Source organism: Magnolia sinica, chromosome 4, assembly GCF_029962835.1.
Source record: "Magnolia sinica isolate HGM2019 chromosome 4, MsV1, whole genome shotgun sequence".
Taxonomy (NCBI): Eukaryota; Viridiplantae; Streptophyta; class Magnoliopsida; order Magnoliales; family Magnoliaceae; genus Magnolia; species Magnolia sinica.
Window position 1 is genome coordinate 90234244 of NC_080576.1, and position 13453 is coordinate 90247696.

The window sequence follows — 13453 nt, forward strand, 5'->3', positions numbered from 1 at the left end:
TCTGAGACAGTTTTCTCCATTGAGCTTCTCATTACTCTTTGCAAGGAAAAACAACCACATATTGCTCCAAAAAGGTACTAATTGAGTACTAGTAATCCCCTTAGTAATTTAGTATGAGCATCTTTCTCCTTATTTCAAGGCATTTCTTTACTCTATTTTCTTTGCCTATATTCATTCTCGAGTTGCAGATGCTCTGGCAGATCCGTGTTAAAAGCAGCTATGATTGAGGAGATGGGATCTAGTTAAGTCACTATGGGGAAAAACATGCTATAGGGTGGAAGTAGGTATACTCTCTAAAGTATGACTCTTATGGTTCTATTGCTTGGTATAAAGCTTGCCTATTTAGTCAGCAATTTGGAGTAGACTACTATGAGACATTTCCTCCTGTTGCGAAGCTAAATCTGTTTTGAGTTTTTCTTTCGGTAGAAGCTCATCATCATTGGCCCTTTCGCCATTTGGATGTAAAAATGCATTTCTTCATGGCAATTTATAGGAAGAAGGGCATATGTCCTTACCTCTAGATTTTCATCCTCCAAGATCCATGGGCATGTCTAAATTGAAGAAATCATTGTATGGACTCAGCCTCCATGTGCTTAGTTCGAGAGATTTAGAAAGTTTGGCTTTTATCGTAATGCTTCTGATCACTCCGTGTTTCTAAAAAGGGTTGTTTTTTCCCTACGATATTGGCCATGTACATCAACAACATCATTATCTCAGGTGACAGTGAAGATGAGATAGCATATATGAAGAGTTTTGTTGTGAGCACCTTTCAGATCAAAGATTCGACATTTTTCAAGTACTTGGAATTGAAGTTGCTTGATCCAAGAAGGGCATGTTTATTTCGTAACACAAATATGTTATTGACCTCCTTCGTGAGACTAGAATGTCAGGTTCTCATCCTGCAGATTCTCCCATAGAAGTGAACAATCACCTTCATTTTTAGGAGTCAAATCTTCTTAAGGACCCAAGCTTAGAATGTTGTCTAGTGGATAAGCTTATTCACTTGTCCATCACTTGACCTGACATTTATGTTGCTAGTGTTGTGAGTTGTGACCCAATTCATGCAAGCTACTTGCACACATCACTTTGACGTAATTCATTGGATTCTTTGCCATATATTGTCTTCTCTAAGCAAGGGCCTCCTATACACTAATAATGGCCATCTTAATGTCGGCGCTTACTATGATGCCGATTGGGTTGGGTTGTCTAGTCTTCTAATGATAGACGGTCCCCCATTGGGTATTGCACCTTTGTGCGGGCAATCTTGTTTCATGGGAGACTAAGAAACAAACAATTGTTGCCCTCCCCCGTACAGAAGTAGAATATCGCTCTATGGCAATGTAAGACACACACACACACACACACTCTCTCTCTCTCTCTCTCTCTCTCTCTCTCTCTCTCCTCCTCTTCTTCTTCTTCTTCTTCTTTTTTTTTGAAAAAATTGTATTGGCCTCGTAATAGTCATTACGGGCCATTTTTTTGTAACAGCCATGACAGCCCCATATGCACGACAATTCCCACCGTTATCATTACCTAACAACCGTTACGTAACCATTTTTTAATAACATGCTCCATGAGTCATGCTATGCGCGAAGTCATTTAGCTCTAATCCCTTCTTCATGATCTTGGAGTTGACATTTTCTATGCATATTCCATTATATTACAATCAAGCAGTGATCAATATTACACCTGATCCTGTTTTTCATGAAAGAACCAAGCACATTGAGATGGATTGCCATTTTGTTCGTGAAAAGATTTCTACGTTGTTGTTATGCCTCATGTTCATTCCAAGGATCAGTTAGTTGACATTTTGACTAAAGTTATTTAGTCTTCTCACATGCTTGACATTAAAAGCAAGATGGGCATGTTTGACACCAAGTTTGATGCGGACATTACACCATTTAAAGTATATCAATATAGGAGGCGTGCGTTACCCATGTCAATGTGGTTAAATGACGGGTACGGGTCGAGTCTCTAGAGGTTGAAGACCTTACACATGTGTTTGTGATGTGTGTAAGTTGCTAGGAGGAGATATTTGGACCATTGGATTACAAGGATGGTGTGATCAAACCGTTGGATCGTCACAGCCCACCTTCATTGCGCTATCATCGGGGCCCATTGGGGATCTTGTATTTGAGTTTATTTTATGCACATGTTATTTGTTTGAGTTTTGAGACATTGCGCGCACAATTTTTTGTGCAAATTTCTTTTTTTAAAATTTTTTAGTAGGGACATTTTGATCATTTAATAATATCATTTAATGTAATTCCGAATTTATAAGGGTGTTCTGCCCTAAACCTCAAAGGTAATGCTATGTTATGTTTATGAAAAAGAAAACTTTTACCTTTTTAAGGCCGAATGATTCTATCTTCGACTTCCAGTGGTTGGAAGAGGGCATGAGGCCCAAGGAAGTGATTTCCCATCTTCTCCTTCTCTCTCATCATTTCTTTTCTCAAGGTATTCTCTTCTTTAAACCTATTTTCTTCATTTTCTACTAAATCTAGAAGGTTGATCTCTTTTTATTTATTTTTTTCAATCCAAATCATTAGATATTGGAAGATCTTGATCCTTACATATGCATATTTTGATCTTCTTCCAATTCCATCACCCAATTCCCTAGATTTGAAATATAATCAAAGAACCATCCATTTTTTATTTTTTATTTTTTGAATTTTTCAGATTTTCTAATACAGAAAATTACTATTTCCTAGATTGGAAAATTCACTTGGATCGTCGGACAGACCCATTGTGAGACGAAAGTCCTATCTTTCGTCGGATCCGACTAAATTCAGATTTTAAGGTTCAATACAATGTGATTGTCATGGATAGCCGTGATTGTTGCTAAATTTTTCTTAGTTTCTTCTTGTTTTATAATGTATAATGCTGAATTTTTATTGTTAATGCTTGCATAAATCTGCTCCTTTTAAATTACGCATTCATTTAGGGTTGGATTAGGCTGCCCTACACCAAAGTTGGCTGAATCCCTTGAGTCAACTCGGTTTTGAACCCCTACCGAGTCAAATTTGGTGTAGACTCGATAGGGGTTAAAATAGGAAAAAGACTTGCCAAGTTTTCCGAGTTTGGGATTGGCTTGGTGACTCGTCCAAGTGGCAAAACTCATATGAGTCATAACGGTTTACATCAAGGTTGGTCGACTCACCAAATTAACTTGATACTAGCCCTAGTCAACTCGATTTTGAACCCCTACCAAGTCAAATTTGGTGTAGACCTAGTGAGAGTTCAAATAGGACAAGACTAGGGTGAGTTTTCCCGAGTTTGGGATTGGCTCGGTGACTTGTCTGAGTGGCAAAACTCGAGTGAGTCGTAATGGTTTACATGGCATTCTTTTGAAATAGGACTCAAGCGAGTTAAACCACTAACATTGTTGCAAACTCACAACAGAGGTAGTTCATTTTTACCTTTTTTTTTTTTTTTTGTGTGTGAGCGTGTTAACCATAGAGGAGCCTCTTTCTCTAGAGAAAATTTTGATACCATGGCAGAACATGACAAGAAAAACACACATGCAGTCTAATTTGTTCAATTTCAACTGTCTAATTGATTAGATACCAATTTAGACATAACAGGAACCAAAATTTATCCTTATTTGGTTATCCATCTATAAGATTGGTGGGTTTTTATTGGACTGTTAAAAATAGAGAGTTAAAACCAACTAATGGTCCTATTTCAACCAACAAGTTTTTATGAATCTGAAGTTAGGACTATTTTCAAAATTTTATTTTTGGATTGTGCCTTAATGACTATTGATTGCACATTTTAGCTGGTTTAGATTGAGTAATTGTATGCCATGTGTGCCATTTTTCTATAGTAGTGTATCAAGTGTCATTCATAGCCAAGTATAAAATAATCCTTTAATGAAGAGACAAACAACTTGTAGAATTCCCGTTTGTCAATATGAGCTTCCATACGTGCACACGCGTGCACAATAAAGCTCATGTACATGTCACGCAGGTGCCATCATGGGCATAGGTGCGAGATCCCACACATCCATTAGGTTGGTCCAACCTTGTAAATGTTTTCACTAGTTGACTTCAGCTCGAACTCGGCTCGGCTCCATCCTCGAGCCTGACTGGCCAGCTCGGCTCGGTTTGGTCAGCAGCTTGGGCTGAGTTCGAGCCAAGATCGAGCCGAGTTCATCATTGAGGCATTTTCACAAACAACTGGACTGCACCTTCAAAATCTCACTGTATTTGAGATAGCAGCAATGGTTTTACAGGTATTTTATCAAACACCTTTTAAGCAACATAAAAATCAAGAAAAAGAGGGTGTTGGTGTTATATACATACCTTCCTTGCCACCGGCCACACTTCTTTGAGTCATTTCATCAAACACTTGGTGAGCAACATCAATATTAAAGTAACCGAGTCCCCGAACTGGTTCGATCCGAGTTGAGTCGAGTTGGGGCCAGCTTGAACTCGGCTCGAATTCATTTTTGAGCTAAAAAAATCAGCTTGACTTGGCTCGAATTCAGCTTCGAACCGAGTCGAATTAAGCTTTTTCGTGTCGAGTCAAGCGAGCTAACCAAGCTAGCTCAGTTCATGTACACACCTAACCACGCATGCTTTAGGCATAGTGTAAAACACCCATGCTTGTGAGTAAAACCACATTATACACGTAAAATCCACTCCGTCTATCAGGTTCTATCACCAATTCTAGGACCTGGGCAAAAAAATCACAGGGATCCACAATGCAGGTGGGCCACAACCCAGGGAAGAAAGGGGATGGGATGCCAACCATAGGTTTATGTGTGAAGGACACTATGGGGTATATCTTTCATTGAACCAATTAATCAGCTATAACTCACCAGAATGAAGTGAAAAACACAGTGTGAACTTAAAGAGGTTTTAGGAGTAGTTTTACATTCTTAAGATTTTGTGCAGCCAATCAGAATTTTTTATTTTTTTTTAATATATTTAAAATCTGGATGTTTTTTACCGTGTACGGTTCAAATAACTGTTCTCACCTAATGGACGGATTAGATTTACATATAAAACAGGCAGGCCCCACAGAGCTTAGCTGAGTAAAATAGGTGTTGTAGACGATTCCGGTCCCACCAAATCGTCTACAACACTTTAGGTAATTTTCCATTCTTTTTAAACAAGCAGCATTCAACATTCGAAGACTCGAGCAAATTAATTTCAGATAAAAACTAGTACAATTACAACGGAGAGAAATCAAACTCATATCGAGCCGGAAGTTGAAACCCTAGCTATGGTTTTGAGAAATCACCTGTTTCTACCACCAATGAGGATTCGGAGATCAGGGCAGAGCTTGGATAGCGTCCTGGCTGTCGATCCTCCAACTCTTCCCGTTCCTCCCATTATCAATACCCTACAGTTTTTGTGCCCTTTTCGCAGGCTATGATCGAGCCCTTTGCGCCCCCCATTATTCAAGCATGCGAAGATCGAACGGTTAAGATGAAGAGAAGAAGAAGGCAACATCGTCGAATCAGCTCTTCTTCCTATACATCTTCTAATGTTTTCCCTTCATTTATGGTCGTCTGTTCTATCCTGTGCTGAGCTGACGTGGCGAATCTCTAGCGTAGCGACGTGGCGGATCCGTACATGGTGACGTGGCCTGACTCGCGGTCGCGCGAATTGCTAACGCTATTAATCAGAGCTGCAAACGCGTCGAAGCGGATTGCGTTCAACCGCCACCTGAACGGAAACCGGTCCAAGCAGGAGATCCGTGGGGCCCACCATTATGTATGGGTTTCATCCATGCCATTCATCCATTTTTCAAGATCATTTTAGGATGTAGGCCCAATAATGAGTAGATCCAAGGGTTAAATAGACCACCATAGGAAGTAGCGGTGATAATGAAACCCACTGTTGAAACATTCCTGGGGCCCACCGTGATGTTTATTTGCCATACGAATCTATCCATAAGGTCACGTAGAACTGGATGAAGCGTATATACATATATGAGTTTGATCAGAACTTTTGTGGGCCCATGACGTTTTTAATGGTGAGCGTTCGATCCCCACTGAGTGGTCCACTTGAGCCTTCGATCCGTCTTGTTTTTTGGTCTCATGCCCATCTGAAAAACAATGGATCGACCACCTGGATATACCCATACATCACGGTGGGCCCACAGAACTCCTTCCTAGGAGGAGCCAGGCGGGCAGGACACGATCCATCTTCCTTTCTTGGTACCCGTATAACAACTATGGGTATATTCCAAAGTTAAGATCGCCATCCAGATCTGGGTCGAAACATCCAATCCCAGCCATCGCATTAGTTCGTCGGATCCCTCTGAATTTGAACCCGAAATCTTATGCAAAATATATCGAGAAATGTTTTTATTTATTTATTATTTTTTTAATTTTAAATTTTAATTTCACTTTTAAGTGATCACCATCTCTAAACCTTCAGTACTTTACTTTTCATTTTTAACACCGTGCGGTATAATTGACTTTTTAAAGATTAAAATACAATTATTATTTTTTATTATAATCCTTTTTTTTTTTTTTTAAAGTCCTACCCAAAAACCCATCTTTTCTTGGTTTTTCTTCCTGGAAGCTCTAGCTGAATCTTCAATTATTATCATTTTATTTATGTAATCTTTCTCCGAGTTTTGTTCATTACATTAAACCTGTCACATGGATCAACTTGAAATCTTTCTGGTTTTATCCAAAATAATTTTTTACAATGTTTCTCAGGGTTGTATTTTGAAATCGTGTTTCACTTCTTCACACTCTTCTTCTTCTTTTTCTTGAACTCGTGTTTCATTGACATAATGGTTATGGGATGTAAGAATGAAGAATGAATGCATTTTTTCGTAGTGAAATTTGTCGGTTAGTTCTCGATCAATTTTAACGAGTTCTCGGTCAATTTTACCAAGTTCTCGGTCAATTTGCTCGAGTTTTCTGTTAATTTCAACGAGTTCTCGGTCAATTTGCTTGAGTTCTCGATCAATTTTCACCAAATTCTGGGTCAATTTGCCCGTGTTCAATTTGCCTGAGTTATCGATCAATTTTAGCGAGTTCTCGGTCAATTTTAGCAGGTTCTCGGTCAATTTTCACCCAGTTCTCAGTTAATTTGCCTGAGTTCTCCATTAATTTTTACCCAGTCCTCGATCAATTTTCACCCAGTTCTCAGTCAATTTGTCCGAGTTCTCGATCAATTTCAGTGAGTTCTCAGTTAATTTCATTGAGTTCTCAATCAATTTCAGCAATTTCTTGATCAATTTGCTCGAGTTTTTGGTCAATTTCAATGAGTTCTCAATCAGTTTTTACTAAGTTCTTCGTCAATTCACCCAGTTCTCAGTCAATTTGCCTGATTTCTCAGTCAATTTCATCGAGTTCTTGGTTAATTTCAGCGAGTTCTCGGTTAATTTTCACCAAGTTCTCGATCAATTCACCTAGTTCTTGGTCAATTTTTCCGAGTTATTAATCAATTTCAATGAGTTCTCGGTCAATTTGAGTGAGTTCTCGGTCAATTTGCTCGAGTTCTAGATCATTTTCAGCGAGTTCTCAGTCAATTTCAACAAGTTCTCGGTCAATTTGCTTGAGTTCTCGATCAATTTCAGTGAGTTCTCGGTCAATTTTCACCCAGTTATCAGTCAATTTACCTAGTTCTCAATTAATTTACTCGACTTCTCAGTCAATTTCAACAAGTTCTCAGTTAATTTGCTCGAGTTCTCGGTCAATTTCAGCGAGTTCTCAGCCAATTTGCACGAGTTCTCGGTGAATTTCAGTGAGTTCTTGGTTAATTTCGCTGAGTTCTCGGTCATTTACTCGAGTCGTCGGTTAATTCACATAGTTCTTGGTTAATTTTCCTGAGCTCTCAATCAATTTACCCGAGTTCTTGGATAATTTCAACAAGTTCTCAGTCAATTTTCACCTAGTTCTTGGTCAATTCACCCAACTCTTGGTCTGTGACTCTTGAAATTTTGCCAACTTAAGAGTTAGACATTTATGGACGTTATTTTCGATTCATCAATTTGAGTGAATGTCTGTGCATTCATTTGCATATGTTTGGGACCAAAATTAGTGACATGGGGTCCTCCAAAATCGCCCAAAAGAGTGAAAGTTCGAATTTTATAGAGCAGGGATCGACCTCGGTGGTGTCACCCCTGAATCGACGTTACCACCATAAAAAATAGGTTTTTGGACAGTCTTTGAAGGTGCCACCGCCAAAAATTGACAGTAGGTGGTGATTCCACCGCCAAATTGGCGGTGCCATAGCCACCCCTTGTTCAACACTATTGCATGTTCACAATTGACAGTTTTTTATACTGACTTCAAAAATTTATATCTTTTGTTTAAAAACTCCGATTAAGGTGATTCAAAAGCAAGATTGAAGATTAATGAGTCTAAATTTATATAAAATAAATAAATAATAAAAACAAAACTCAAAGTAGGTTAATATTATAACGTTTTGGAAATAGTACCAAATTTTTTGGTTTTAGGCAGCTAGTACTTCCTAAATTTTTAGAATATTTAGAAAACTCAAAATTGTGTGAAATTTGGTGAGGATAAATTATAATTAATGATAAACCACTATGAAAATTTTAAAAATAATGTAGTGATTAAAAGTAAAAAAAAATAAATTACAATTAATAAATTTATTGAAACTAAAAATTTCTGCAACTGCAAGTTACCGATGGACCACATATATCTCTTTCATTTTAGAGTTTTTATATTTGGTGTCTTCTTAGGAATTAATTCTAATAAGACTATGAATTATCTTTTATAATTAATTAAAATTTCTATTTTTAGTGTATTTTACTAATTCAGGTAGTTTCAATTATAGTTAAATTATGGTTCTTGATTAGGGTGATTAGAGTCGAATCATTGTTTTTGCTAATTACGAATAGGTCAGGCTATGAAATAAGCTGATCCAAACTTTAATCATCACGCATAAGAAATTTCACTACCAAATTCATTCCAAAAATACCTTTATTATCCAAACAAGCTTTAAATCACTCGTTAGTGGGGCACTAAACTCAAAATTATAAAAAGACATTCGTCTTAGCAGGCTTGACGTCCATCACGAGACATCGAGTCAAGATTACATCTCAAATCGCTCAACTTAAACTCGTAAGGCCAGTGCATGAGATGCGCGAATACCTTTAGGATTCATCAATAACTTAAGTTAATTGTCTGTATCTGGTCTTTTCCAAAGTTGTGGCTTTCAGACCATTATGTCACGACCAAATGTACAGTAACAACCTAAGTTAATACCCTTGCAACAGATCAACTTTATAGTAATTATGTAGTTAAAAGTGTATGTGATCATGTATTCGTTTGGAGAAAATTATTATTGAATTTAGCATTTTATTATAATAGTGATCCTGCTCATTATACCCTAAATCCTAAAAATTTACACTTTGCACGAGTTCTTGGTCATTTACACGAGTTCTCGGTCAATTTCAACGAGTTCTTGGTCAATTTCACTGAGTTCTCGGTCAATTTGCTTGAGTTCTTGGTCAATTTGATCGAGTTTTCAGTCAATGAAATGAAAAAGAGAATGGTAACGAAAAACTCACTACTTTGAAAGAGTATTCATGCACATGTAACTCAATCCAAACCATTAGAATTCATCGAGTTGCGACAGTTTTCAACCATCATAAATTCACCAAGTAGTCGGTCAAATTCACAAAGTACGAGTCTTGTGATGGTTTTCAACCATCATAAATTCACCAAGTACTTAAAAATTGATCGAGTGTACCACACTTTACTTTTTCTTGGTACACCCCACTGTTAGCGGAAGCAGATTGGCTGGTGTACCACACACCACTAACCTAGCTGGTGTGGGTACGTGTCGTTCAATAGTTTAACAATTACAGTTGTAAATTCACAAATGGTTCAATAGTTTAAATTTACTCATCAAGTGTAGGGTGAAAATTCACTGCATACTGAGTGAAATTGATTAAGTACTTGGTGAAAATTCACCAAGTTTGCTGAAATTGACCGAGAACTCGTTGAAATTGACCGAGAACTCGGGAAAATGTATCGAGAACTCAGGCAAATGGACTGAGAACTCGGTGAAATTGACCAAGAAGTCGCTGAAAATTGACCGAGAACTTACTGAAAATTGATCGAGAACTTGTTGAAAATTGATCGAGAACTTGGGCAAATGGACCAAGAACTCACTGAAATTGACCGAGAACTCAGGAAAATTAATCGAGATCCCGCTGAAATTGACCGAGAACTCGAACAAATTGACTAATAACTCACTAAAATTGACTGAGAACTCGGTGAAATTGACTGAGAACTCGTGCAAATGATCAATTGTAGCGAGATCTCGGTCAAATTTAGCGAGTTCTGATCAATTTTAGTGAGTTCTCGATCAATTTTAACGAGTTCTCGATCAATTTTCACCCAGTTCTCAGTTAATTTGCTTAAGTTGTCGGTCAATTTCCTGAGTTCTCAGTCAATTTTTATCCAGTTCTTGATCAATTTTCACCCAGTTCTCGGTCAATTTTCCTGAGTTCTTGGTCAATTTTAGTGAGTTCTCGATTAATTTCATTGAGTTTTCAATCAATTTCAGCAATTTTTTAATCAATTTACTCAAGTTCTTAGTCAATTTCAATGAGTTCTTAATCAATTTTCACTAAATTCTCCGTTAATTCACCTAGTTCTCAGTCAATTTGCCCGATTTCTCAGTCAATTTCAGCGAGTTCTCGGTTAATTTCAGCAAGTTTTCGGTCAATTTTCACCAAGTTCTCGATCAATTCACCTAGTCCTTGGTCAATTTTTTTGAGTTCTCGATCAATTTCAATGAGTTCTCGGTCAATTTTAGCGAGTTCTCGGTCAATTTGCTCGAGTTCTAGATCATTTTTAACAAGTTCTCAGTCAATTTCAACAAGTTCTCGGTCAATTTGCTCGAGTTCTCGGTCAATTTCATCAAGTTCTCGGTCAATTTTCGCCCAGTTATCAGTCAATTTACCTAGTTCTCAATTAATTTGCCTGACTTCTTAGTCAATTTCAACGAGTTCTTGGTCAATTTCAACAAGTTCTTGGTCAATTTCAGTGAATTCTCGGTCAATTTGCTCGAGTTCTCGGTGAATTTCAGTGAGTTCTCGGCCAATTTGCCCGAGTTCTCGGTGAATTTCAGTGAGTTCTTGGTGAATTTCACTGAGTTCTCGGTCATTTGCTTGAGTTGTCGGTCAATTCACCTAGTTCTCGATCAATTTGCCTGAGTTCTCGGTCAATTTCACTGAGTTCTCAATCAATTTACCCGAGTTCTCGGATAATTTCAGCAAGTTCTCAATCAATTTTCACCTAGTTCTCGGTCAATTCACCTAGTTCTTGGTCTGTGACTCTTGAAATTTTGCCAACTTAAGACTTAGACATCTATGGACGTTATTTTCGATTCATCTATTTGAGTGAATGTTTGTGCATTCATTTGCATATGTTTGGGACCAAAATTAGTGACGTGGGGTCCACCAAAATCGCCCAAAAGAGTGAAAGTTCGAATTTTATAGAGCATGGATCGACCTCGGTGGTGTCACCCTCGAATTGATGTTACCACCACAAAAAATAGGTTTTTAGACAGTCTTTGAAGGTGCCACCGCCAAAAATTGACAGTAGGCGGCGATTCCACCGCCAAATTGGCAGTGCCATAGCCACCCCTTGTTTAACACTATTGCATGTTCAACAATTGACAGTTTCTTATACTGACTTCAAAAATTTATATCTTTTGTTTAAAAATCCGATTAACGTGATTCAAAAGTAAGATTGAAGATTAATGAGTCTAATTTTATATGAAAATAAATAATAAATAAAAACAAAATTCAAAGTAGGTTAATATTATGATGTTTTGGAAGTTGTAACAAATTTTTTTTTTTTGTTTTAGGCAGCTAGTACTTCCTGAATATTTAGAATTTTTAGAAAACTCAAAATTGTGTGAAATTTGGTGGGGATAAATTATAATTAATGATAAACCACTGTGAAAATTTTAAAAATAATGTAATGATTAAATTTTTTTTAAAAATAATTACAATCAATAGACTTATTAAAACTAAAAATTTCTGCAATTGCAAGTTATCGATGGACCACACACATCTCTTTCATCTTAGAGTTTTTATATTCGGTGTCTTCTTAGGAATTAATTCTAATAATACTATGAATCATCTTATATAATTAATTAAAATTTCTATTTTTAGTATATTTTACTAATTCAGGTAGTTTCAATTATAGTTAAATTATGGTTCTTGATTAGGGTGATTAGAGTCGAATCATTGTTTTTGCTACTAACGAATAGGTCAGGCTATGAAATAAGCTAATCCAAACTTTAATCATCGCGCGTGAGAAATTTTACTACCAAATTTATTCCAAAAATTCCTTTATTATCCAAACAATCTTTAAACCACTCGTTAGTGGGACACTAAACTCAAAACTATAGAAAGACGTTCGTCTTAACAGGCTTAACATCCATTACAAGACATCGAGACAAGATCACATCTCAAATTGCTCAACTTAAACTCACAAGGTTAGTGCATGAGATGCGTGAATACCCTTGGGATTCATCAATAACTTAAGTTAATTGTCTGTATCTGGTCTTTTCCAAAGTTGTGGCTTTCGGACCATTATGTTACGACTAAATGTACAGTAACAACCTAAGTTAATACCCTTGCAACAGATCGACTTTATAGTAATTATGTAGTCAAAAGTGTATGTGATCATGTATTTGTTTGGAGAAAATTATTATTGAATTTAGCATGTTATTATAATAGTGATCCTGCTCATTATACCCTAAACCCTAAAAATTTACACTTTGCTCGAGTTCTCAGTCATTTACATGAATTTCAACGAGTTCTTGGTCAATTTCACTGAGTTCTCGGTCAATTTACTCGAGTTCTTGGTCAATTTGCCCGAGTTTTCGATCAATGAAATGAAAAAGAGAATAGTAATGAAAAACTCACTACTTTGAAAGAGTATTCATGCACATGTAACTCAATCCAAACCATTAGAATTCATTGAGTTGCGATAGTTTTCAACCGTCGTAAATTCACCAAGTAGTTGGTCAAATTCACCATGTACGAGTCTTGTGATGTTTTTCAACCGCTATAAATTCACCAAGTACTTAAAAATTGATCGAGTGTACCACACTTTACTTTTTCTTGGTACACCCCACTGTTAGCAGAAGCAGATTGGCTAGTGTACCACACACCACTAACCTAGCTGGTGTGGGTACATGTCATTCAATAGTTTAACAATTACAGTTGTAAATTCACAAATAGTTCAATAGTTTAAATTGACTCATCAAGTGTAGGGTGAAAATTCACCGCGTACTGAGTGAAATTGACTAAGTACTTGGTGAAAATTCACCAAGTTTGCTGAAATTGACCAAGAACTCGGGAAAATGGATCAAGAACTTAAGCAAATGGACTGAGAACTCGGTGAAATTGACCAAGAAGTCGTTGAAAATTAACCGAGAAGTCGCTGAAATTGATAGAGAAGTCGCTGAAAATTGACCGAGAACTT

The 13453-nt window shown here is 37.0% G+C and overlaps 1 protein-coding gene across 6 annotated transcripts in view; it reads right to left on the reverse strand.

Moving 5' to 3' along the window:
- Positions 1-5506, reverse strand: part of LOC131243365 (uncharacterized) — a 60070-nt gene extending 54564 nt beyond the window's left edge. For 3 of the 6 annotated variants that reach the window (XR_009170035.1, XR_009170034.1, XM_058242682.1), the window contains exon 1: positions 5248-5505. Coding sequence is in view for 3 of the 6 variants with exons in the window: in XM_058242682.1 (XP_058098665.1) it covers positions 5248-5459 (212 nt within the window). In the remaining 3 variants the exon portion in view is untranslated. Of the gene's footprint in view, positions 1-5247 lie in introns of all 6 variants that reach the window. The other 3 variants (XR_009170033.1, XM_058242684.1, XM_058242681.1) reach the window with 3 other exon arrangements.
- Positions 5507-13453: the final 7947 nt, after the last annotated feature.